At 33.5% G+C, this 27648-nt stretch overlaps 1 protein-coding gene across 2 annotated transcripts in view; it reads right to left on the reverse strand.

Moving 5' to 3' along the window:
- Nucleotides 1–27648, reverse strand: part of LOC126878779 (monocarboxylate transporter 3) — a 407545-nt gene that overhangs the window by 271673 nt on the left and 108224 nt on the right. Inside the window, exon 1 of one of the 2 annotated variants that reach the window (XM_050641677.1) lies at nucleotides 20262–20596. The exons of the other annotated variant lie outside the window; for it this stretch is intronic. Within the exon in view, the coding sequence (XP_050497634.1) occupies nucleotides 20262–20306 (45 nt within the window). The 5' untranslated portion in view covers nucleotides 20307–20596. Of the gene's footprint in view, nucleotides 1–20261; nucleotides 20597–27648 lie in introns of those variants that run through there. 2 annotated transcript variants of the gene reach the window in all.

Below are 27648 nucleotides of genomic sequence, written 5' to 3' on the forward strand. Positions count from 1 at the left end.
GAACTAGGTGATGGATATAAATTGTGGTATGTAGGGAGTAGTAACACTAGAAATGGAGTTGGTATAATTGCTGATAGTGAAATAAAAGATAACTTAGTAGAAGTTGTAAGAACGAGTGATAGAATGATGTCAGTGAAATTTGTAATTGATAAAGAGGTATTGAATGTTGTGTGTGTATGTTCCTCAAACAGGTCTGGGTGAGAATGAAAGAAGAGCTTTCTACGACCAATTAGGAAACGTACTGAGTGATATTCCAGCAGAGGAGAAAGTTATAATAGGAGGTGATTTCAATGCACATGTGGGCCAAGCCAAGGCAGGATATGAAACAATACATGGGGGATTAGGCTTTGGAACTAGAAATGAAGCTGGAGATGATATGCTAGAATTAGCAACAGCATTGGATATGGCGATTGTTAACACATTCTTTAAAAAGAGAGAAACTCCACTTATTACCTACAAAAGTGGACAACATCAATCCCAAATAGACTACTTCATGATAAGGAAAGAAGACATACGTGAATGCAAGGACTGCAAGGTAATAGTTAGTGAGACAGTAAGCCAACAACATAAGCTGCTTGTTCTGGACATCGAAGTAAAAAGCGAAACTAAACAAAAATATCGGAGAGGACCACAAAAAATCAAGTGGTGGATGTTAAAAGATGAGAAGGAAGGTCTATTCAGGGAAAGAATAGTAGAAAAAATATGTTGGAACATAAAAGGAAGCCCTAACACAATTTGGAGAAAAATGGCCAATATTATTACAGAGACGGCTATTGAAATACTTGGGAAAACGTCAGGAAAGAAGTTTGAGGATAAAGAGACTTGGTGGTGGTCAAATGAAGTACAAGGAAATAAAAGAGAAGAGAAAATTATATAAAAAGTGGCAAGAAACCAAATCGGACATAGAGCTTCAAAACTATATGGTCGCCAAAAAGGAAGCGAAAGTAGCAGTAGCAAAAGCTAAAGCAGAAGCGTATTCAAACCTATACGATCAACTTGATACCAGCGAATGCGAAGCAAAGATATATAAAATAGCCAAACAGAGAGCAAAGAAAGCAAGAGATTTTAATCAGATTAGATGTATCCGAGATGAAAATAATAAAATACTAATTCACGAAAAGGATGTCAAAAAGAGATGGAGAAAGTATTTTGACAGTTTATTAAATGAAGAATTTGATAGACAGCCTGTGGAGTTAACGGAGACAGTAACAGCAATGGTTACCAGAATAACAAACGAGGAAGTGGCTCAAGCGCTTCAAAAAATAAAGAAAGGAAAAGCAGTCGGACCAGATGATATTCCTGGAGAAGTATGGAGAGCATTGGGAGAGACAGGAATAAGTTGGCTAGCAGGTCTATTTAATAGAATTATGGATGTTAGACAAATGCCAGACGAATGGAGAAGCAGTATATTAGTACCTGTCTACAAAAACAAGGGAGATATACAACAATGCACAAACTACAGGGCTATAAAACTACTTAGCCACACCATGAAAATATGGGAGAGAGTAATTAGTAGACGGATACGTGAAGAAACCGAAATATCCGATAATCAATTTGGCTTTATGCAGGGCAGATCAACAACAGATGCAATTTTCATTGTAAGGCAACTGATGGAAAAATACAGGAATAAAGAGGCCAACGCTCATATGGTATTCATTGATCTTGAGAAAGCATATGATAGAGTTCCTCGAGAGATTCTGTGGTGGGCACTCAATAAGAAAGGAGTCCCGACGAATACGTAAAGATTGTGAGAGATATGTATGAGGGAGTAACGACTAGTGTTAGAACAGGTGTGGGAGAGACTGATAAATTTCAGGTGAAAGTAGGATTGCACCAAGGCTCGATGCTTAGTCCTTATTTATTCTTATTAGTTTTGGACCAGATAACAGCGAACCTACAGGGTAGTATTCCATGGTGCCTAACGTATGCTGATGATGTAGTGTTAATTGGAAATAGTGAAAGAGACTTAGAACAAAAACTGGAACAGTGGAGACAAGCTCTGGAGGAAAAAGGTTTAAAACTTAGTAGGACAAAAACAGAGTATATGGAATGTTCATTTAAAGATGGAGTTACTACAAATAAAATGGTATCTTTGGATGGTGAAATGATTGTGAAAAGCAATAGTTTTAGGTAAGTACCTAGGATCGGTATTACAGAGTAATGGAAAAATAGATGGAGATGCATGCAGTAGAATTAGGGCTGGATGGATGAAGTGGAAAGAAGCGAGTGGTGTGTTGTGTGACAGAAAAATTCCAATGAAGCTGAAGGGAAAATTCTATAAAACAGCCATAAGACCGGCTATGATGCACAGAACTGAATGTTGGGCAGTGAAAAAGAAAGAGGAACAACGAATGCATGTGGCGGAAATGAGAATGCTTAGATGGATGAGTGGAGTGACAAAGAAGGATAAAATTAGAAATGAGTATATTAGGGGAAGTCTAGGTGTGGCACCAATTGATGCCAAAATGAGAGAGCATAGGTTAAGATGGTTTGGTCATGTTCAACGTCGAGACGTTAATCAACCAATACGAAGAATAGCTGAAGTGCAGATTCCTGGAAGGAGTAGGAGAGGAAGACCAAAGAAGACCTGGGGGAGACGATAAGGCAGGACATGTTGGTAAAGGGGATTAACATTGATATGACCCAAGATAGAATTGTGTGGAGAAATGCAATTAGGGAAGCCGACCCCGCATAGGGATAAGGCAAAGAGAATGATGACGGTCAGGCATTTCATAACCCCGCAGATAACATTAAAACAGAAATTGTACAGAACATGTCTGCAGTTTTTATTGATCCAAATTTTGAGCTTGACGATATAAACGAGCAAGTTTCCCCTTTTACAATCTGGTAACTTAACAATGCTGTAAATAATAAAAAAATTCGGCGCCAGGTATGGGCGACATTCCTTACCTTATGATAAAACATCTACCACTAGAAGCTAAACATTTTCTGTTGAACATCTACAATAATTGTCTAAATGGTGACAACCTGCCTGAAGACTGGAAAAACCATAATGTTATAAATATCTTAAAGCCAAACAAAAATCCACTCTTAGCCAGTAGCTTCAGACCAACAGTTTTATCCTCATGTGTGCTTAAAACATTAGAAATATTAATCAAGAATCGCCTAGATTGGTCCTTAGAACATAACTGTTCATTCACCAACCATCAGACAGGTTTTAGAAAAGGTAGAGGCACTGCTGACAACTTGACCCTCCTTCATTCCACAATTGTGGAAGCCTTTGAATCCTCCCCATCGGTTTTGGCCATCTTTCTTGATATCAAAGCAGCATATGATAATGTCAATATATACAAACTTTATAGCAAACTAAAACTTCGAAATATTCCATCTGCAATAAATAATATTGTGTTCAAAATTTTACAGAACAGACTTTTATATTCAAGATCTAATGATGGTGACTTTTTGAAACCTTTCATGGCAACTAAGGGGCTACCTCAAGGTTCTCCCCTAAGTACCATTTTGTTTAATATTTATATAGCAGAATTGTTTTGTATTATCACTAATGAAGTTAAAATATGTGGATATGCAGACGACTTGGTTTTGTATATTAAGGGATATGATATCCAAAGCATGGTAAGTAAAATAAACAAAGAATTGGAAAACATATTACACTGGCTCGCAGAACATGACTTGTCCTTGTCCAAAGACAAATGTGAAGCTGTATGGTTCACAAAGGGTAGGCGAAGAGATAATCTAACAGAAATCAAAATCAACAACACAACCATTCCTCTAAAAAATGAAGTGAAATTTCTAGGCATAATTTTTCATAAGCATCTATCATGGGACTTACATGTAGACAATATTATACTCAAGGCAAAGAACAATATTAACATCCTACGTGCAATATGTAGAGTCTGGTGGGGAGCTGACCCACGAACACTCCTAATGGTTTTTAATGCCTTGATCAGATCTCACCTCGATTATGCCTATTCCTATTCGACCCAATATCACAGAAATGTAACAACAAACTCAATGCAGTATTTTTGGAGGGACTTAAGATATGTTTGGGGTGCATGCCCAGATAGCATGTAAACTTGTGGCAAGTTTGATTCTTCTTTGATTTTAAATTGCTGCGTCAAATATGATGAGGCAAGTTTGTGTCAAGTTTGCTGCAATATTGTTATGACAAAGATGATGATTCAAGTTTGTAGCAACTTTGCTGCAAGCTTACAGTTGCAAAGCCGTCATCTATTTGGTTGACTTACACGTTACGGTCGGTTCGGTTCGGTTTCGTTCGTTACCCTGACTGATATCACGACCACGAAAACGAAAGTGTTGTCACCGTAGAGAATTTTCAATATAAAAGGGAAAAAGTTAACTTATAAAGGAATCTTTGCTCCAGTCCAAATTGTAAAATATTTAAAAAAATAAAAATATTTGAAAATAATTCAACATATTTTCACAGATTTTTTTAAATAGGAGCATAGGAGGGAATGTTATCATAAAAGTGGGAATTTTTAAGGTACGTTGAGGGAAAAAGCTTACTCGACAGCTGGCAACACGGGAAAAGTAACCTGCCTGCCAAGCTAAGCGGTAATAATTTGTGGTTATGTCCTATCCCTATCCATGTTGATATTTTTCTTTGAGTCTTTTACAACATTTACCGTACAATTCTCCGAGACTATTACTTTAATTACTAAGCTGAAGCTTCTTTTCTTCAGTTTTTCATAGACCCACCTGCTTGTGGTGATTATAGGTAAAGATTGATATTCTTTTTGCTGTGGTGAAATTGAGGTAAGTTTTTTATGTTTTTCGTAGCTTCTAGGCTTCTAGCTGTATTACTATCTAGCTATTTACTATCTAAAATAAATTATATTTATAATAATATTATATGTAAATAAGTTTTAGTTTTTATTTTAAAATTGTTACTTTAACATCTTTTTGTCTCTTATAATAGCAAATATTAATTATGTTCACACAGCAAGAGTTTATAACAATTTCTTTTATTTGCTTCAGAGCTGATAGACAAAACTGAGCATCGGAATCTGAAGCTAGCGGGTTTAATGTAAGTTCCAATAAATAATTTTAGACAATAGATTGTATTTTAGTTGAGTGATTACTGAATAAATAGTTATATAAAATTGTATTGTATTTTTTATTCACGTTGTTTTATTCAAATTGTGGCTAGTATGTCAAAACAAACCTTAAGGAAGTTTGTATCAAGTTTGAAAAAACAAACTTCATGCAACAAAACAAAAACAAACCTTCAGCAAGTTTGTTATATTAAGTTTGTATCAAGTTTGAAAAAACAAACTGCATGCAAGTTTGTCACACTCCAACTAGCAAGTTTGATTTAACCTTGCTGCAAGTTTGCAAAGTTGCCATGGCAAACAGGGTTGCAAAAAAACATGTTTTTTTAATTTTAAACAAAACAAACGTTTTTTTTTTGTTTTAAACGTTTTTTTTTTTGTTTTAAACATGTTTTTTTGTTTAAATTGTTTGTTTTAAACAAATAAAACTTGTTTAAAACACACGTTTTTTTGTTTTAAACGTTTTTTTTTGCTTTAAAAATGTTTTTGTTTTTAAATTTTATATTTTAAACAAATAAAACTTAGAAGAAAACATTGTTTAAATCATATTTTCCTAAACATAATATTAATTGAAAGTGTTTGATCTATTATTATTATTCTACTAAATAATAGATAAGAAAACCAATTGCAAAATTAGGAGCTATTGCCTGGGGAACCCCAGACTATTTACTATTTATAAATCCGCATTACAAGTTGGCTATTGCAATAACGTCCATTGTCAGTTATTTTGTGCTGTTTCTGGTGGTGCTTAGTGTTTTTTTTTAAACATGCAAATGATTTGGTGACCCCAGCTCATTTTTTGGCAAATTTGCTTGATCATCGCTTTATTGAAAATGAACTTATCATCCATCCATTATAAATTATCATCCAGAAGCATTTTAGATTATTATTATTACCAGGCAAAGTGTGTACCCGTTACTCCATATGTTTTCTAAACACATATATTGAGAATGTAAAACCATTGGCATGGTGGCGTTCTAAGAAAAATATAAATAGGTATACTACAGCATTGAAACTTGCTCAACAGCTTCACACAGCTGTTGCATCGTCAGCCAACATAGAAAGACTCTTCTCATCATAAGGTTTACCATACCAAACTACGTAATCGGCTAGGCAATGTCAAAGCTGCTAAGTTGGTTTCAATTATTAAAGAGCTTAATTCCATCAGTGATGACGTGACTGATTTAAATTACAAGATTACTATGAGTCTGAAACAGTTTTGAGAAATTGATTAACTCTTCTTTGCAAAATATTTTCAGTTTTCCAATTTTTTTTGTGTTCAGATTATTAATAAATAAATAATATATATGTTAAAAAGTTTATATAATGTATTTGAGAATTTTTTTGATGTTATATTAATAAAGAAAATGAAAAAAAGCACTTGTTTAATTTAAGTGTTTTAAACAAAAACTGTTTTTAACATAAGCAAACGTTTAAAACATGTTTAAAACAGTTGATTAAAACAAAATGTTTAAAACAAAACAACCCTGATGGCAAACCAGCAGCAAGCTTTCATGTTTGATGTATCAAACTTTTTGCAAGTTTGAAACAAGTTTATATTGCTATCTGGGTGAAGTCTACACCAAATTTGGCAATCTTGGCAGAGTCTGCCCAAATGGACCTAGAACATAGAAGATTATTGTTAGCCTCTAAATTTTTAAGTAAAATCATCACTATTAAGAATCATCCCATAATCTTACTCCTAATTGAAATACGTAAAAGACTCATAAACAAACCTACTTTTTATACAAGGCATAATGTACCATACTTGGTTTCGGCATTAGAATATTTTTTCCATATTTTAAAAAAATATACAAAAGCGCAAATTTTCCATGCTATGAATTAGACTATGATACACTAATGAATCCACTTCCAATTCTAAATTGTAATTCCTTATGTTTAAGTTATTATGTTTAATGTTATTAATAAAGAAAAATTCCTTATGACTACTGAACAATATAGGAAAGACCATACCTTTATATATACTGATGCCTCAAAAAACAAAGAAAGGGGTTTTGGGATATGTATCCCTAGTATTGAATATAATTTCTCCTCAAGACTTCCTGGAGCTCTAAGTATAAGCAAAGCAGAGAGTATAGCAATACATCAAGCGGTGGAAATAGCAACTACAAAACATCTAAAGAAAGCTATAATATTTTCTTATTCGCTCAATGCAATAACCAATATTAAAACATGTAACATATCTGCTTCAGCAGATATAAGGGCCCTAAAAACAAAGAAACTTATATATTCAGCCAATAAGAATGGCACCAAAATTCTCCTTTCCTGGATACCTGGACACTCTAATATATTTGGTAACACCCAGGCTGACATACTGGAAAAAATAGGAAGAGACCTGAATGTACCAATGGAAGTACAACTGGATTCCCAGGATGCCCTATCAGTCATCAGAGGAAAAATTACAAAAGAGTACCAAGAAAAATGGAAATCTTTAGTCCAGAAGAAGACTTCGCAATACAAAACAATTCAAGACTTCTTTCCCACAAAACCTTGGTATTCAAATTTTCCATATAGAAATAGAAGACACACTACCACCATCATTAGAATGCGCACAGGCCATTGTTTAACAAAACAACATCTGTATAAAATGAATATAAAAGATAATCCTTTTTATGAATGTGGTCGTCTCGAGGATCTAAACCACATCTTTTTTGAATGCCCGATTAATGTGATTCCTAATTTTGATATATAAGTACACAAAATTCATTTCCATGAACTTCAAAACACCGCTCTCTATATACAATATTCTAAGTTCCTTAATGGAAGAATCAGTCAATGTAATTATGCGTTTTCTTGCAATGAACCAAATAAGCTTATAAACTGCAATGCGTTATCTAGCAATTAACAAAATAAGCTTACAAATTGCAAGGCTCAACTGTTTATTCGTATTCATGTTATATATGTTGCTATGCTATTTGTCATTTAAGTTATGTTTTAATTTTTAATCATATTTAACCTGACCCAATTAATCTCATTTAATTATATCATCACACCTCATCAAAAGCTTCTTACAAGAACATAGTCAGCGATTTTGGTATGGCTTAGAGCCAGACTACGTCGAGATCGCCTATAAATCGTGCTGGTAGTCGCCTTGGAGCGAAACCAAATAAAAAAAGAAGAAGAAGTAAAATACTCCTGTCACAGATGTCTAAGGGTGCGTTCACTACGGAGACTAAAGGATGGTATCCTAGCCTAGAGCGTAGTATCGTACTCTTCATATTCGTGAATTCTCGCATTTTAAATAATGTATTTATTTTACCTGGCGATCGAAACTATATTATCGATCGCTATGTAAAATAAATGCATTATCTTAAATGCGAGAATTCACGAATATGAAGAGTACGATACCATGCTCTAGGCTAGGATACCATCCTTTGGTCTCCGTAGTGAACGCACCCTTGAGGTGGGAAACTATGTAATGTAATGTTAATTTATACATTTATAACGATCATTTCCACCTATACTTAGATATTTTAAAAAATATGCCAATACTTCTCATAAAAAATCATCCCTCACTTCGTTATAAAATCAAGAATAATAGCTAGGTAGGTACAATAGAAAAATAAAAAATAGTTATTGTAGTAGTGATATTTTCCGAGACTGCTGTTGAAAATTCATTAATACACTGCGCGTCAAAGACAACGGGCCACCCACAAAATGGGTCATTTTTGATGTCTCGAATTTCCTAAACTTGTCCGATTTAAGTGATTTTTTTAATATGTTATAGCCTTATTCTTTAACAATATCGCTTTAATAATATTAGTGCTGTCGCCAGGGAGGGGGAAGTTTTTTATATATTTTGACCCGTAGAACACGAATTTTTTGGGTAACAGTTGATCCGGATGTCGATAAGATTGTTATAAACGAAGAACTTGAGGATTTACATAACGGCGATTTTCCGCAAAACAAAACATTTTGTTGTATTTTTGGGTCGTTCTAAGCAAAAAATATCCTTACAAGTTTTTTCGTAGGATGCATAGTTTTCGAGATAAACGCAGTTGAACTTTCAAAAAACCCGAATAACTTTTTATCAAAAAATAAAATAGCAATTCTGCTTACAGCATTTGAAAGTTCAAGCCAAATTATACCGATTTTGATTACTTGCATTGCTAAAAATTAATTTCTTTATTGTTAAACAAAGCTATAAACACATAGCGATTGACTGATGTTTTTAATGCATCTCTCATTTAAAATCGAACGAGTAGGTACCAGTGAGCGCCTGCAAGCGGGCAATTTCTACGTGCATTAAAATGCATGCATTGGGCACGGGTCAAAACGCTCAAACACTATTTGTTTATAGCTTTGTTTAACAATAAAAGAATTATTTTTTAGCAATGCAAATAATAAAAACCGGTAGTATAATTTGACTAGAACTTTCAAATGCTGTAGGAAGAATTGTTATTTTATTTTTTAATCAAAAGTTGTTCAGGTTAAAAAATTGAAATTTTTCGATTTTTTGAAAGTTTAACTGCGTTTATATCGAAAACTATGCATCCTACGAAAAAACTTGTAGATAAGGATATTTTTTGCTTACCCAGAAAATAAAAAAAAATGTTTTGCGAAAAATCGTTGTTATGTAATTCTTCAAGTTCTTTGTTTATAACAATCTTATCGACATCCGGATCAACTGTTACCCAAAAAAATCGTGTTATACGGGTCAAAATACATAAAAAACTTGGGTAAGTCCATCTAAATCAGTGTTTCCCAAAGAGTGGGTCGCGACCCCCTGGGGGGTCGCAATGAGGTACTAGGGGGTCGCCGGAAATTTCCAAAATAAGACAAAAACACTACTTTGTTAAATCATGTATTTTTATTTTAATAAAGCCGTAAATAAAAATTAACAATTAATTATCAAACGAAACATAAAACTAAATATTAAAAGTCCTTAAAAAGTCCTTAACAGTAAAAGAAAAATATAAAGTCAAATATTACAATGTTAATGAGACCCATGCGCCTGTTTTTTTGAAACTGGTCTTTCAAATCTAGGCTGTGTATTTGAGACACACACAATTATATCGTTTTCAAGTACGAGACGATTTCTCACTTTTGTTTTAATGGCAGTCATAGACGAGAAACTTAACTCACATAAATATGATGTTACAAATGGAACCAAACATTTTACAGCTTCATTCGCCAACTGAGGGTATTCCTGCATCTTTTTGGTGCAAAATTCGTCCGGGTTCTGGGAAAAAAATTGGAGCTTCAACATTCCATCACTTGATATTTCAATAAGTTGTTCTTTCATGTTTATTGGTATTTCAGCATGTTGAAAGGAATCGGCTAAAAACGGATTCAGTATCCATCTGCAACTGTCGTAACTGTTTTGAATTTCTTCGGGGAAGTAATCACAGAGCTGTTGTTTTAAATTAAGCAAAGTAACTTGCATGCCTGCATAAACTTGTTCAAAATTTGTAGCACTGTAATATACATTTTCTATAATTTCCTGAACGCACTGGAATGAATCGAGCTGCTTTTTGCCAAGTGAAGTTGACCATAAATCGATTTTTCTTATAAACCCCTTAATTTTATCTGTGGCTGTAATTATATTAATGTCGCGACCTTGCAAATTACTGTTCAAAATATTTAATTGTTCGAATATATCAGCAAGGAAACCTAGTTTCAAAAGCCAAATAGGATCGGAAAATTGATTTTCATATGGGGACTTCTCATCTTTCAAATACATTAAAAGCTCTGCTCTTAAGTCAAATACTCTTTTTAAGACGTTGTCCCTTGAAAACCACCTTACTTCGGTGTGATAAAGAAGATTTTGAAATATAGCACCCATGTCTTCGCAGATTTTTCGAAAAATACGGCTCTGTAAGCTTTTCCTTTAATGGAATTTACAACTTTAATGATGGATTTCATAACACAGTCCATTTCAGGAGGTAAAGCTTTTGACGCCAGAGCTTCTCGATGTAAAAAACAATGTCTCCATGTGGCATTAGGCATTATTTCTTGTAATCTGACGACAAGACCAGATTGATGTCCTGTCATAGCTTTAGCGCCATCTGTGCATATAGCAATACATTTTCCCCAGTCAATAACATATTTACTTGTGCGTTTCACAAAACTGTCGAATAAACATTTTCCAGTGGTATTGGTCTCCAATGGGGAACAAAATAAAATATCTTCTTGAATGCCATTATTTGTATCATATCTTACAAACGTAATAAATTGGGCACAGTTAGATATATCCGTGGATTCGTCCATTTGAAGAGAGAAGTACGTGCATTTATTAAGATTTTCCACAACTTGCGCTTGAATATCTTCTGCCATATCACTAATTCTTCTTTGGATAGTATTATTTGACAGAGGTATTGTTTTTAACTTTGCAGACTCTTTTTCACCAATCATTATATGTACCATTTCAACAGCTGCTGGCAAAATCAGATTTTCAGCAATTGTGTGCGGATTACTAGTTTTGGCAACGCGATAAGCAACTTTATAACTTGCTAATAATGCTTTTTCGTTAGTAGTGGTTGCCAATTGAAAAGTATCTTGCTGTTTGTAAAGGACGTTCAGCTTTCTTTCAGAGAATTCTACGGGTTTGTCTTTTTTATCTGGATGTTTGCTATTTAAATGTCGAAGTAACTTTGATGGCTTCATGCTTTCGTTTGACAATACTTCTCCACAAATAACACATTGTGGTTTATTGGAAATAATGGTAAAACCATATTTAAGATATTCATCACTGTAAAGTCTGTTTTTCTTTTTATTACTGCCACTTTCAGACGTAGATGGTTCTGAACTTCTTTTTAAAAACTTATCCATAATTTGTAATTTATCGTAGACGTAAATACGTAAACTGGAATACGTAAGTCGCAAAATATTTACTCATTACTTAATACCGCTGCATTCGCCACAACGTGCTGTTTCGAACTGAGGTCTCATTGCACATCGCCGCTTATATAAAGCCAAAACGAGGCTACGAGAACGTTCCAGAGTGCCATCTAGTAGCGAAGTAAGGAGTAGAGCCTTCGCGAATATCATGGAAAAGTATTGCGATGTAGACACAAAGATGTCGCGGTGTACAATGTGCAGTCGACTTTTTATTATTTATTTTTATTGTAAATGCTAGTCTGGCAGAAGTACTACTAGTGTACTATTGGGGCAGATCGCAATTATTAAAATAATTGTTGAATTCTTAAATGTATTTAGTTTGAATTTAAACAGTAAAGTAAAATAAAATTTGAGAAACCATCAGTTGTAAATTGGGCACGCTATTTTTGTCGCTATTTTGGTTTGGGTGATCAGTAGGGGGTCGTGAACAATTTTTTTAACAAAAAGGGGTCGCGCTTTAGATAAGTTTGGGAAACATCACTGATCTAAATAAAGGAGGCCGTTGTACAGCCCCCTGGCGACAGTACTATATTGTTGCTAGACAGGTAAATTGTCATTGTATACGAGGTGTACCATTCAAACGGTGTTTTTTTCTCAAAGTTCTAAACAACCTGTGAAATATTCTAGCATTTAAAAAATACTATACCTAATTGAAACCCAACTATAGCCTCTGATTTTCTTAACATTCTGTTTTTTTATTCAATCTCTTATGTTGGATAATAAAAAAGTTAAGTACTTTAACAATTAGCCATTTTCTTCATCAATGCAGGGTGTTTCTAAATAAGTGCGACAAACTTTAAGGGTAATTCTGTATGAAAAAATAATGACCGTTTGCTTTATAAAGATATGTTCGCAAGAGCTTCCTTTCCGAGATACGGGATGTTGATTTTTTCTTACAAACTGACGATTTATTTATTGCGCTAAGACCGGTTGAGATATGCAAATGGAAGTTGGTAGGTTTTAAGAGATAGTTATTGCGCATTTTTTGACATAAAATTAGGAATTTTAGATTCTCAATTGGCGCGCATACGGATTATATTAAAATATTGTAAAATGCATGGGATCAGTATCATCAGGCAATAAGGCTTTTCAACAATTCTCATTTGTTTTCGTGCTCCTGTCATAATATGTTTTCATATGTCAATTAACATATGTTTTCTCATGTCGTTTTGGGCTCCTGTAATATGTTGTCTGTGTATAATATTTATATACACGGATTATGCGACATATGATAGCAGCTCGAAACAAATGAAAAACGTTGAAAAGTCCTATGAAAACAACTTTAACGCTTTAATTTCATTAAACCAATCACTGGAGACTACATCCTTATTATCCTGATCTGTCAGTCGTTCTTCAAGGACAGTAGCGGAAGCACGCAAAATAGAATTCTATTTTAGTGACGTCACGTTGCCTAGCAACCGTCGATTCTCGCATTGTGAAATTCGTTTTGTGACGTCAGCAAAATAGAATTCTATTTTGCGTGCTTCCACTACTGAACAACGTTTTAACACGTTCAGCGCTGATGACGCACCGATGCGTCAAGCTGTTTCTTGTAGAGGGGCGGATGACGCACCGGTGCGTCATATACCGTATCGAATATAATGTTTAATTGTATGCTAGCACTTGTAGTGTGAGTATCGTAGGAGCGATAGCATTTGTGGTAAGATATGTACGTATCAAAAAATAATCTGCAACAATGTGCAACTTCTCTCACTACTTACATACATTCAAAACGATCAATTTCTCATGCAGTGAGAAAAGTCGGCCATTGCAGTGAGAAATATTTTTTTCTCACGGGTTCTCGTACGGTTTTCCATATATGATCGCCGTTTCCATGGTAACATGCACAATACAAACACAATTAATGTTGTCAAATAAAATGTGTTGGAGCAAAACTTACCAGGAATTACCTTACAAAACTATTCGAAAACAACTGTTAATTAGAATTTTAAATAAATAACGTAAGTATATAAATTTTAAGAATATGAAATACCTACATGTATATGTATTTTATTTCAATGTATGTATATAATATACGTAAAAGCACCTAAATTATTTAATTTTTAAGTTTGAACTGTTGACAAAACCGCATCCATAGAAAAAGTACAGTGTACAAGAAAATGAGATGAGAGAATGACATAATTCTCCCTCGCTTAATTTGCGGCCCTCGCCTCGTGCCTCGACTAGTGCCAACAAATTTCTGCGCTCTTGAGAAATATGTATGTCTTTTTTCTCACTTGTTGTACAATATGCTATTTTGTTAATAAGTATAATATGCAGGTATGAAAAATTGTTTTAACTTTTTCCCTTCTACGTTCATAAATTTTATTTAATCCTCTAATGGCTGGTTTCACCAACGATGAATAGTAGTTTATTCGATGAATAAAGTTATTCAAGATAATCAGATGAGCTTGGAGGTGCTGGACATACTAAAAAAGTTGTTATGCGCCTAATGAGAAATTACCCAAATTCAGGGCATGCCGTGTTCATGGATAATTTCTACAATAGTTTGTTTTAGCAAAGCGACCACTAGAAGCACAAACTTACTGCACTTGTACCCTAAGGACAGGAAGAAAGGAAAATCCCAAAGATGTCGAATCTGCAACATTGGACAAAGGTAATACAACAGCTGCCTAAAAGGATGGTGTAGTGATCGGTAAATGGAGGGATAAGAGGAATGTGTTGTATATATCGACAGTGATTAAAAACAACATTATTGGAGTAGAAAACAGAAAAGGAGTAACAAAAAAAGGCCTTTACCTATCAGAGAATACAATAGACATAAATATGAGCGGTATATAGACCGTATGGACCCAATGGTAGCATAATACCCGAGTGTCCGAAGAACACTTAGATGGTATAAAAATTTTTAAAAAACATTCCCAAAAACGACTTTCCTATTACGAGTATCGTATGTCAGTTTGTTGTCGAAAAACTTCTTCCTGAAAGGTATATTACTATAAACCTAATATTGTAAAAAAACTACACAGCACCTGGTAGAGAAAATTAAAATAAGGAATGCAGGTGGTAGAATTATGCGAAAACGATGCAAAATTTGTTGGAGCAAAAAAATAAGTAAAGACTCTGCTTACCATCGCATTGTATTCAATGTACTGATCAGCCAGGTTTGTGTATTGGAAAATGTTTAGAAGAATACCACAAGAGTTAATGTTTTTGCACAAACTAATTATTATACGAACAACTGCATATAGGTATATGCAACATTGAAAAACAGACAGAGTCATGTCTACACAAAAAAAAAAGAAGAAAAAGAAGTATATGCAATAATGAACTATTATTATCTTTGTGTGCGTCATGCGCACACTAGATCAATATTCCGTCTGTCGTGCTGATGACGCACCGGTGCGTCACACAAAAATTACTCAATTCTTTGATTAATTTTAACATTTAACTCTTATAATAAGACACATTAATAACAATGCAGAACAAAAACTTCAAAAATATGTATCAGGCCGGCAAGAAAGTTACTAGTATTATAACATCACTGAACGTGTTAAAAGATCGCTGTCACTTAAGGCCATCGGTACATAATTCGCAAAGATTTTACAGCTATCCTTACTTTTTCTGTCTTTACACGGCAAATTACGTGTAGTAAAATTCACACTGGTATGGATATGTAAAGATTACTAGAATGTCATTCTACTTGACAATGTCATCATTAACTTTAAAGAAATGGCTTTTAAATGTTCTTGGATAACTATTATTTGTATAATTGCAAATTATTAATTCAGTTAATAAATGTGATTATTTCATTCATAGGAGATTCTGACCAATAGAAAGCTACAGACATGCAAATTAAGGTGATAATTTTTGATAATTTCCCGTCGTTAAGCATATTACGTCAGATGCCCTTCGTTGCTACGAAAAAATACATTCAGTGACATTAATGACAAATGTTTTAAAAATTATAAAAGTGATGACTTTCAACCGTCAAATACATATTTATAACAACTGTGTGTTTAATTTCACTAATTGGTACTTACATATATAAATTACAATAAAATTTTGGTTTTGAACAGTTTTATTCATGAAATAATCGCAACAAATTGCACTCGAACTCTAAAATTAATATAGAATTTTTGCCCTCGTGACACTTTGACATAATTTCACTCGCCTTCGGCTCGTGAAATTAAAACTGCCAAAGTGACACTCGGGAAAAATTCAATAATTTTAGAGCTCTTGTGCAATTACTACTGATTATTTCATTCATAGGAGATTCTGACCAATAGAAAGCTACAGACATGCAAATTAAGGTGAAAATTCCACACCTGTAATTTTGAACCAATCAAAATACGTTATTTTGACAGATCACCATGGCAACGGAGGTATTTTATCGGAAATTTTTTGCTCGTGGGGTACCCAACAGCGAATTATAGTGGAAATTTTTTGACGTTTACAATAACAGAACATTTTTGACAGACTGGTTTTTATTTGTTTACATAATTTAGTTTTGATTCATTTTCTATCACTTGTAGTTACTCAAAACTTATGTAAAATTGAAGAATATACTATTTTCTATCTTGAAATGGTATTCCCATGCAACTACAATGAGTAGAAATTACGAATTTGAAAGCCTAAATAATTGCTGACAAAGCTATGGCGCGCTATTAATCTGTTCATGCAGCTTTGGATTTTCAAATGCAAATTTGGTGTGGAATTTTCTTACCGAATACCACGCGAAGTCAAATTAATATCCGGAATTTTTTTTTTGATCATGAATATTTTTAGAAAATTTCCCTCGTCTGCGACTCGGGAAATTTTCAAAATATTCATGATCTCAAAAAAATTTCCGGAAATAATTTGACCTCTAGTGGTATTACTAGTGATAATTTTTGATAATCTCCCGTCGTTAAGCATATTACGTCAGATGCCCTTCGTTGCTACGAAAAAATACATTCAGTGACATTAATGACAAATGTTTTAAAAATTATAAAAGTGATGACTTTCAACCGTCAAATACAACTGTGTGTTTAATTTCGTTATAACAACTGTGTGTTTAATTTCACTAATTGGTACTTACATATATAAATTACAATAACATTTTGGTTTTGAACAGTTTTATTCATGAAATAATCGCAACAAATTGCACTCGAACTCTAAAATTAATATAGAATTTTTGCCCTCGTGACACTTTGACATAATTTCACTCGCCTTCGGCTCGTGAAATTAAAACTTCCAAAGTGACACTCGGGAAAAATTCAATAATTTTAGAGCTCTTGTGCAATTACTACTGATAATTTTTCCACTAACTATGTATTCAGTGATTGTAATAGTTTATATGTACAACAAAAACTAATACTCAATCGAGAAAAAAGAAAAGTGTTAAAGTGATTTTTTAGTACCTAATATATTGTTACTATGGAACGCTTACAATTTTGAACATCTTTCATATCCCTTGGAAAATATCACCACGGACATGGTGTCCATTTTTTTCAAATCCTGAAAAAACTAATAAATATTTTTAAAAAATTTAAACGCAGAATGAAATACTAAATTATTACCGAGGGCCGAAAGTCCATTAGAATAAATAAAAAGTTTCTTTTGAATGAGATATTTGAAATTAAAAATCACACTACATTTTCTCTTAGTTTTTCACCCCTGTAATTTATTAAAATAAACATTATAGAAGTTTTCAGAGACTATTGACCCTCGGTAAGAACGTAATATTTCATTCTACGTTTAAATTTTTCAAAAATACTTATTAGTTTTCTCAGGATTCGAAAAAAATGAATTCCCATTTGAATAGCATTGCAGCCGAATATACGTACCCATCCCCTTGATTTGAATATGTCGCTAAAAATCCGAAAATATTATCGTACTCATTTCATAAGTCAAATCGGTTTTTAGAGAGCTTAAAGTTTGATCTAAAAATTTTAAGAAAAATCAATTTTAAAGGCGGTTTTTCCATCATGAGGGGTGTGGATCTCTGGGGGATACTAAATTCTAATTGCTACTAGCAAATTTTTGTTATTGGTCTAGTACAAAAACATATTAATCAGTTCCTCATTAGAAAAATCCATATTAGTAATGGTAACAAAGCAACTGGAACTATAAAAATAGTATAATGTCAAATGTTTAATCAAATTTAGTATCATTGCCAACTGGGTAGAATATATATGTTTTTAATAATATTTTACGCACCAACAGTCTTAAGTGCGTAGGTATTTTGATATCTCTCCCAATATTAATAAATTAACGATCAGTCTAGATCATCACGTTTTTTTTTTTTCGAAAAATTATGTTTAATTGAATATTTTCACGGCCACCTACTAAAATTTCACGTATTTTTTGTTGCAATTAATGTTTTGGCTTAAAGAATCACGAATAACTCACAAATTAAAGCACTTAGGAATAGGGAATGCTTAAGAAGTAAAAAAGTACCATAAAATATAATTTCATTACAATACAAAAATACAGGGTGTTCCATTTAAGTTTGTGTCGCCCTGTCAATACGGGTGGCCCTGTGTATTTAAAAATATTTTTAAATTACAGTCTTATCTGTGCCTCAACTTTTACCTAAATAACTTTTTTTCGTATCCCTTACGACAAACGAGTAATTGGATTTCCTCGCACTAATGCCCCACCCTGTACCCTGTATGAAGTTAGCGAAACATCGGATATTAAAAAAATAATACAGCGACAAAATTAATTTTCCCACAACTACATAATTAGCGACAAAAAACGGCAAATTCAGCACCAACTCGATTTGAATTTGAAACATTAGTCGCTGTTTTGATATGGATACTTATTTTGATGATACTGGATATAAAAAAAAAACAAAGCGACAAAATTTTTTTTTCACAACTAATTAGCGGCAAAAAGCGGCAAATTCCTATTGTGCGTGCTGATTATTTGCCAGAAGTGATTCGGTAAGTTTATATAGGTACATTGGTACATAAACTATGTAGATATGATTATTAATTAAAGAAAATATTAGAAGCAATAGCAAACACGAACTTGGTAGAGGGCAGATGTTATTATTTAGTTATAATAGATACTTACTGATATAATTTTTTATAGTTATCGCAAATGAATATGAAGTATTAAAAGAACATGACCAGTTTTGCATGGCTATAGCTAAAGTAGAAATTAATAGAAAGAAGCAAACTGATTCAAATGGCTGTATGTGGGTTTTTCACGCTATTAACAATGGCAAAATATTTTTTAAAAGTTGGCTTATTTAAGAATGTATAGAATGAAAAAGATTAAATAAAGTACAGCGAGAAATATTCCATTCATCCAGATTAAGCGATCTATTGTCCTATTATATTTAATTACGTAGTAAAAAATCATGGTTGTATTATACAATATAATTATTATTAATAAACTTTTCTACAACCGTGTTAAAAATGCAATTTTTAGCACTCCATACGAGCGTTAAAAATGCTACTTAAGGCACTAATGCTTTAAAATTTTTTTAAGGCACTGCAGTTCGTATTGACCGTATAGGCAATTTTGATGTAATGTCAAAAAAATATAAAAATGGAATGTCAGTCAAGTTCAAGTAAAAGTTTTTGTAGATATTGTCCTGTAATTACGTTTGTAAAAAAATATTGTATGATATGCGTGTTAAAAAGTACATTTTTAAGGCACTAATGTGAATTGCAGAACTCGCTACCGCTCATTCTGCAAACTTTCACATGCGTGCCTTAAACGTGTACTTTTAACACTTATATCATAAATAACTATTAATTTCAAATAAAATAAATACCTATAATATTTTTCACAATTCATAATGGTATTTGTTTATTTTTTACGCTGATACATTAAATGCTCTGGTGAAGTAAGCTTTCCTTCGCAAAAAAAAGGTAAATAGGTACTTGTAAAATTAATAATTTATAATTTACTATTCACTAATCATCCATCTACGCAAAAATTAAAGTTAATTTCTATGCATGTATGCAATAATTTTTATGGTTCCTCGTATTTTCTACATATTTGCGGGGGTGTTCAAACAGACAACCTTTTAACATCTGTATATTTTGGCTCTACATATAAGTAAATAAGCAAATTTGGTGTCTGTTCAAAAAATATTTGTTACAACACAATAATATATTGTTCCAATCCAAACAGCTGATGACCTTGCGAAAACCCCAGTGTCAAATTTAAAAATCTAATAGTGAATTCAAAATCTAATAGTGAATTCAAAATCTAAAATTCGTACCTATCTACTTTTTACGACAAAAGTACAAAAGTATTATTAATTAATAGAATAACACCGTCAAAAATATTTTATTGTGAAAGTGCGATTATCTTTGTTTTAAATCTATGACATATAGGTACACGTTAGTATCTACAGTCATATTAAAAAAATAGTTTCATTCTTACCCTATTAATTTTTCTATTGTTTGTCTTGGTTTCCGCGGAACTCATTTTCCTAGATTATTTTGAAAATTTCCAGAAATAAAACTACTTTTGAACTGAAAAGCGCGCCGATCGAGCAAACGTCTCGCACTTGTATTTCCACAACAAAATATCCACAAAGAACGCAATGACGTCACGCACCTATTCCTTAGTGGTCCCTTTTAAAGGGCTGCGAACACAGAAAAATTCCCGAACAATTATCAATCCACCCATGATATCGCGAAATAATACTCTCGATACGTCGAGGCAATTTTACGCCTCGGAAATTGTGACTGCTCACTCAACTCGCCTTGAAGTTGTAAATATAAATTCATTAGATAGGTGACGTCACTTGTGGACGAGTATGTGCGTTCGAGAGTCGATCAAATTGTCGCCGAGTGATATCGCTATTAAAATCAGTAGCGGCAAACTAGAGATTACTACAATTTTGAATTTAAAGTTCATTTTTTAAACGCTAAGTCGGTATGTACTTACGTTTGCATACATAGTAGAATCCAATGATAAATGTATAGGTTTAAATTTTATGGGATTATAAAGTATGATGCCTAGATATTTAAACTCCATCACTTGTTCTATTATCTCACCCTCCAGCTCCAATTTACACCTTATTAGATTTGCTGTTAAAACCATGCATTTACGCTTGTTTCACACACTAAGAATTTTGACCGTGCGATGGTTGAAATCTACATAGTGGCTCGAGCAATCATATGGAATCGTTCTCCCTTCACCGCTTGAAACGTTCGGTGAAGGGAGAAAGATTCCATATGATTGCTCGAGCCACTATGTAGATTTCAACCATCGTACGTTCAAAATTGTTAGTGTGTGTTTCGAGCGTTAGTCTTTTTTGGGGAAACAACAAACACTTTTTTCCGCAAACCTCAGATGATTTAATCTTTCTCCATCTATACTGATGCCCATATCTTGCTATTAAGCGTCCTTAAATATTGACTCTAGACTCTAGAGCTATCGTAAACAATTTTGGTGAAATTATCTCCTTATCTTACTCCTCGACCTAAGCTGAATTTTTCTGTATCTTCGTGTAGTCGTACCTACCTATACTTGATACGAGCGGTCTCATAGATGTTTTTGCTTTTTTATTAGTCACGTGTACCTGTGTGTAGTCTATTCGGCTTTGCATTACGGCATCCAGTACAGTTTCAAACTCTACAGAATCAAAAGCCTTCCCGTAATCGACAAATGCAAGAACCAGTGGTATGTTGCACTCGATACATTTTTACTCAGTTACACGCATAATTGAAAAATGTTCAGATTAAGATTTGTGAAATCTTAAAATAAATAATTAAGACAGGAACTGAAAGGCGGAAACACGACTGTGGGGCGTAGCTAAATAGAAGTACACATATACTACGGAGATACAAAGTGTAGAAGAATAGAATAAGAACTGTATAAGAAATAGAAGAGTAGAATAGAACGACCACATAAGCCGAATGACAGCAAATATGTAGAGTGGAAAAAAACGGACAAAGTCGTGTTTAAACAAAAAGAAGAAGAAGAATAAGAAGAAGAAGAAGAAGAAGAAGAAGAAGAAGAAGAAGAAGGAACTGAAACATTTGTACGCACCCAATCATATGGCACAAAAAACAAAATACGTAAATGTAAAAACCTTTCAAAACATGAAGATTAGGGATTTTATGAACCATGTTAAAAAATAGGGGAGACGCGACTAACAATGATGATGATGTCCCATTAATCTTTATAATCAGGGCCGTCTTTCACCTATTAGTGGCCTTGGGCACATTAGTAAAGTGGGGCCTCTGGCCTATAATAAAGCATTATTTTGTTAGAGTAGAAAAAGAACATCGATAGATATGCAAAGTTTTAGCTTTATTTTTATTCCTTTACAGCAGTGGCGGATTCAGCATCATCAAGAGGAGGGGCCGATTGGTTAAATTTCTATGAAAAATAAATGAATAAATGAATGTTTTTATAATCTTTATATATAACTTTTTATTTCTTTCGTCGTTGAAATTTGCAGGTCTGATTGTCCTTGCCGACGAATAACACTGGCTTGGGCGGCGTATGGTTCACTAAGAGACATCTTTAAGATCAACATCCCGATAGTTATGAAACGGAAGACCTATGTGTTCTTCCTATTATGACATAAGGAGCAGAAACTCTCACGCTCACAAAAACAACAGCACTAAAAATGCGAGTGGCACAAAGGCGCATGGAAAGATTGATTCTCGGCGTGACAAAAAAAGACAAAATAAGGAACCAAGACCTAAGGAAAAAAACAGGTATCACTGGAAGACTCAAGATGGGCCAAAAAACTAATTGACTGGCGCCCAAGAGAAGACAAACGCAGCAGAGGACGGCCATTAACACGCTGGATGGACGGCATTAAATGGATATCCAAGAAATGGCAACAAGACGCACAGAACCGGGGAAAGTGGCGAAAAATGGAAGAGATCTATGACCAGCAGTGGACAGAAGAGGTTGCATAATGATGATGATGATGATATACAGGGTGTAACAAATACTTTTATTTTTATTTATTAAGCGCAACAGGCCTTGTAGGCCTAGGGCTAAAATGTTTACATTTCTGATTACATAAATAATATAATAAATAACTTAATATAACTTACATAACTCATAAAACTTATACATTTTATTTAATTACACTTTAGTCTTTTTATACACTCCTTCACCACCTCTCTCCATCTCCTCCAGTCCAATGCTAGTTCTTTCCATCTCTCAAAGTTACTTTTCTTCAAGTCTTCATACACACTGTCCTTCCATCTTTTCCTTGGCCTGCCTTTCCTCCTCTTTTGTATTGGTCTTCGTGAGAGTACCATTTTTGGCATTCGTTTACTTCCCATTCTCTCGATGTGCCTCAAGTATCGTATTCTCTGTGCTTTGATCGTCGTCGTGATCGTTGGCTCTTGATATAGTTCTTCCAATTCTTTATTGGTTCTTCTTCTCCACTGACCTTCTATTTTCACACCTCTTTATTGCTCTTTGCATTTTTCTCTCCCATCTTTCTAAAAGGTCTGTTTCTGACTTTTTGAGCACCCATGTTTCGCATGCGTATGTTACTGTAGGTCTGATAACAGTCTTATAAATTCTTATTTTTGTTTTTCTTGATACGTATTTGGATTTCAATAATGTGCGTAATGCTCCATATTTTTTATTTCCTTTAGCTATTCTTGCCTTTATCTCCCCTTCTTCATGACCATTTTCATCTATTTTGGCTCCCAGGTAAATAGTTTCTTTGGCTCTTTTGAACGAGTATGTTTTTTCTCCATCTATTTGTACTATGATGTTATTCTCTTTTTCTTTTTGGATCTCTTCCATTATCATTTACTTTGTCTTTTCTTCATTTATTTTAAGTCCGAATTTTTTGGCTTCTGTTATTACGTTTTTCATTAACTTTTGTAGTTCTTTTTTGCTTGTTGCTAATAGCGTCAGATCATCTGCAAATGCTATGCATTGGTGGCCGTTTTTAAATATCGTTTCTTTCATGTTTATTCTGCTTTTCCTGATTATTCCTTCCAATGTTAGATTGAATGCCGCTGTTGATAGTGTGTCTCCTTGTCGTAATCCTTCCTTGGTTTCAAAATTTTTGGATGTATACCCTTAAATATTTGCTCAGTCGTTGATCTGTTGTTTCTAAAACCTGCCTGGTATTCTCCCAGTATTTTTTCCGAATATTGACTTAGCCTTTTCTTATACTTTGTGCCAAGATTTTGTAAACTATTTCTAATAGTGCGATGCCTCTGTAGTTTTCGCATAGCATTCTATCACCTTTTTTATGTATAGGGCATATCCTTGCTATGGTCCACTCTTTTGGCATTTTTTCTACTTCCCATATTCTTTTTATCAGGTCATATATCTCTCTCTGTAATCTTTCCCTCCTGATTTTATCATTTCGGCCGATATTTCTGTTATTCCTGGGCTTTTGTTATTTTTCAAGCTCTTTATTTCGTTCTTTATTTCTTGTTCTGTGGGTATTTCTATTGCTATCTGATCATCTTCACTTTCTTGGTTCCTTTTTTACTTCGCTCTTATTTAGCAGTTCTGGGAAATAGTTTTGCCAGTTTTCCATTATTTTTTCCGGCTCATTTAGCAACAGCCCTTTATCTCATATATGGGTTGTTTTTTTGATATCCTCTTTCCATTTTTTTTGCTTCCTGGTAGAATGATCTTATTTCTTTTTTTTTGAAATTTTTCTTCTATTTCTTTCAGTTTGTTCTCGTTGTATTTTCTCTTTTTGCTTCTACATTTTCTTTTCATGATTTTTCTCAATTCTCTGTATTCTTCTCTAGTGCTTTCTTCGTCATTTGTGAGATTTTTGAGTCTTACCTTTCTTATTGCTTCTGCTACTTCTTGACATTCTTCATCATACCAATCTTTTGTTTTGTGTCTTCTTTTGGTTTTCGCTAGGATTGCTTTACTTGTGTTCAAGATTGCTTCTTTGATATTTTCCCATTGCTTGTCTGGGTTTGACGTTTCTTGTTCCCTGATTAGTCTGTTGGTTATTCCCTGTTCATACTTCTTCTGTGTGTTGTTATCTTTTAGTAGTCCTATGTTGAATTGTTTTCCAATTTTTTCTTTTGTTTTATTGTTTTTCTTTATGTTATGCTCGATTTTGTATTCTGCTCTAACCAAATAGTGGTCAGAGTTACAGTCCGCCCCTCTCATGCTCTTTACATTTATAACATTGTTTGCATGTTTCTTCTCTATTAAAATATGATCTATCTGATATACTGTCTTTTTATCAGGGGAAATCCACGTTCCTTTATATATATCTTTTCGGCGTAATTGTGTGCTTCTTATCACCATTTGCCTTTCTGTTGCAAAGCCTATTATTCTTTGGCCATTATCGTTCGACACCTCATGCTTACTATAGTTCCCTATTATGTGTTCGTATATATTCTCTCTTCCGACTTTGGCGTTGCAGTCTCCCATTATTATTTTGATGTCAAACCCTGGTAATTTATCATATTCTCTTTCCAATTGCTCGTAGAATTCATCTTTTTCTTCTTCTGTGGCATCTTCAATCGGTGCGTGTACATTTATTATAGTTATGTTTCGTTTGTCCCCTTTTAATCTTATTGTGCATAATCTATCTGATATTGGTTGGAATGCCATTACTCTTTCCTTCCATTTTCGCTGTATTATAAAACCTGTTCCTAACCTTCTGGTTTCTCCCCATTTCTGGTCATTTCTGGTAATTTCTGGTCATTTTTCGGCTTTTCTTTTTTATTGCTGTCTTGATTTGTCTTATTTCCATAGTTCGTAATCCTCTTCTTTGCATTTTTCGTCGTCATTTGTTTCCTTTCATTGCTATTGCTTAGTTTTTTGCTTTGGTTTCTACCACCAACGTTTGGTTCATTCCATCCCAGCGCCATATTTCATGATCTTCATATATTTTCTTATACCCTACTTTCACTTTTCTCCCCTCCTTTCTTAGTTCTTGCGCTTTTTGTCTGACATGTTTCTGTACAATTCTGTCGTTTTTTGATAGGTCATCGTTGATATAAACTAGACCTTCTTCGCGATTTCTCAATTTGGTTTTGTTTCGCATGACTTTTCTTTTATCTTCTTCCTTTTCAAGCTCAACCAAACAAACTTTTTCTCCTAACTTCAAAGCCTTCTCTATTTGTACATCTACTTCTAATTCTCTCTGCAGAAAATTTTTCATTGCATGTTTTAGGATATCTGGGCCATTTGTATCTATGTTCAAACCATGTATAATTATATTTTTCCGCCTTTTTTGATTTTCTAAACTTTCAAGCCGTTCTTCTATTTGATAAAGTGCCTGTTTTAGTTTCGTGTTTTCTTCCCTTAATGTTATATTCTCCTGTCGTAGCTCTCTTATTTCATCTCTATATTCTTTCTGCTCTCTACGCATCTCGCTAAGTTCTCTTGATTGTTCCTCGATTTTTAAACTTACTGCTGCCATCATTTCCATAATGTTTTGTACATTATCCTCCATTTTCTCCTTTCTGTAGGAGGGAGGTCTGCTTATTTTTCGACTTTTGTTAAAAGCCCGTTCCAATTCTTCCTCTTTTCTCTTCTTGTCGTTTTCGTCCGTCGTGGTACCGTCACTTTCAATTCGAAATAGCTCTTCGTATTTTTTATCTTCTCTGCTCATTACAACTGGTTCGTTTCACTGCGATAAAGGTCTCGTTCGGACTATCTCCTTAGAAACTTAACCTTTCTCGGTGTAACGTCTTACTTTTTTCTTTTTTTTTTTTTTTGATAAAATTATATTGAGCAGTATTTCGATCCTCCCTAGTTACAGGACTTCCCTGTCGACTTGGCAACACCGCGTTCCAATCGAACGAGATTACGAGATAACTACCTTAGTACAAATGTGAACATAAAAAAGTTACAGCCCTTTGAAGTTACAAAATGAAAATCGATTTTTTCCAATATATCGAAAACTATTAGATATTTTTTATTGAAAATGGACATGTGGTATTCTTATGGCAGTAGCATCTTAAGAAAAAATTATAGCGAAATTTAGACACCTTATAAAAAATTTATGGTTATTTTGTTCCTTTAAACCCCCCCAAAGTGTTGTATACGTTCCAATTAAATTATTATTGTAGCACCATTAGTTAAACACACTGTTTCTAAGAATTTTTTGCCTCTTAGTACCTTTCCTAAAAGTCAGTTTTTATCGAGATATTTTCAATATTTGTCAAATCCACCACATATTTGTAAATAGTTAAGTACGACTATAGAGACTTGGTAATAATATGAAAATTTATTTATGATTTACATTTTTAGGTATATTTTGAACCATATTAAAAAAGAAGCCACGTCTCGATAAAAGGTGCCTTCTCGAAAAAATATAAACAGGCAAAAAGTTTTTAAAATACTGTTTTTAACTAATTGTACCGTAGTAATATTTTAATTGGAACGTACACAAACATTTGGGGGGTTTAAAAGAACAAAATCCCCATACAATTTTTATGTAAACATATTAAAAAATAAGCATTAACTCGATAAATCTGCCTTATTGAAAAAATACTAGGAGGCAAAAAAGTTTTAAGAATATTGAATTTAACTAATGGTACCACAATAATAATTTAATTGAGCCGTACGCAAAAGTTTGGGCTGGATTAAGGGAACAAAACCCCCATAAAATTTATATGGGGTGCACAAATTTCACTATAAATTTTCTTTAAGATGTTCCTGCCATAAGAATGCCACATGTCCATTTTCAATTAAAAATCTCCAATAGTTTTCGATATATTCAAAAAAATCGATTTTCATTTTGTAACTTACTTCAAAGAGCTGTAACTTTTTTACGTGCATATTTTTGTACTAAGGTAAGTTAGGTTCATTCAACCTATTTTTGGTCCCAGAATATGTGATT

Source organism: Diabrotica virgifera, chromosome 1 (genome assembly GCF_917563875.1).
Source record: "Diabrotica virgifera virgifera chromosome 1, PGI_DIABVI_V3a".
NCBI classification, from domain to species: Eukaryota; Metazoa; Arthropoda; class Insecta; order Coleoptera; family Chrysomelidae; genus Diabrotica; species Diabrotica virgifera.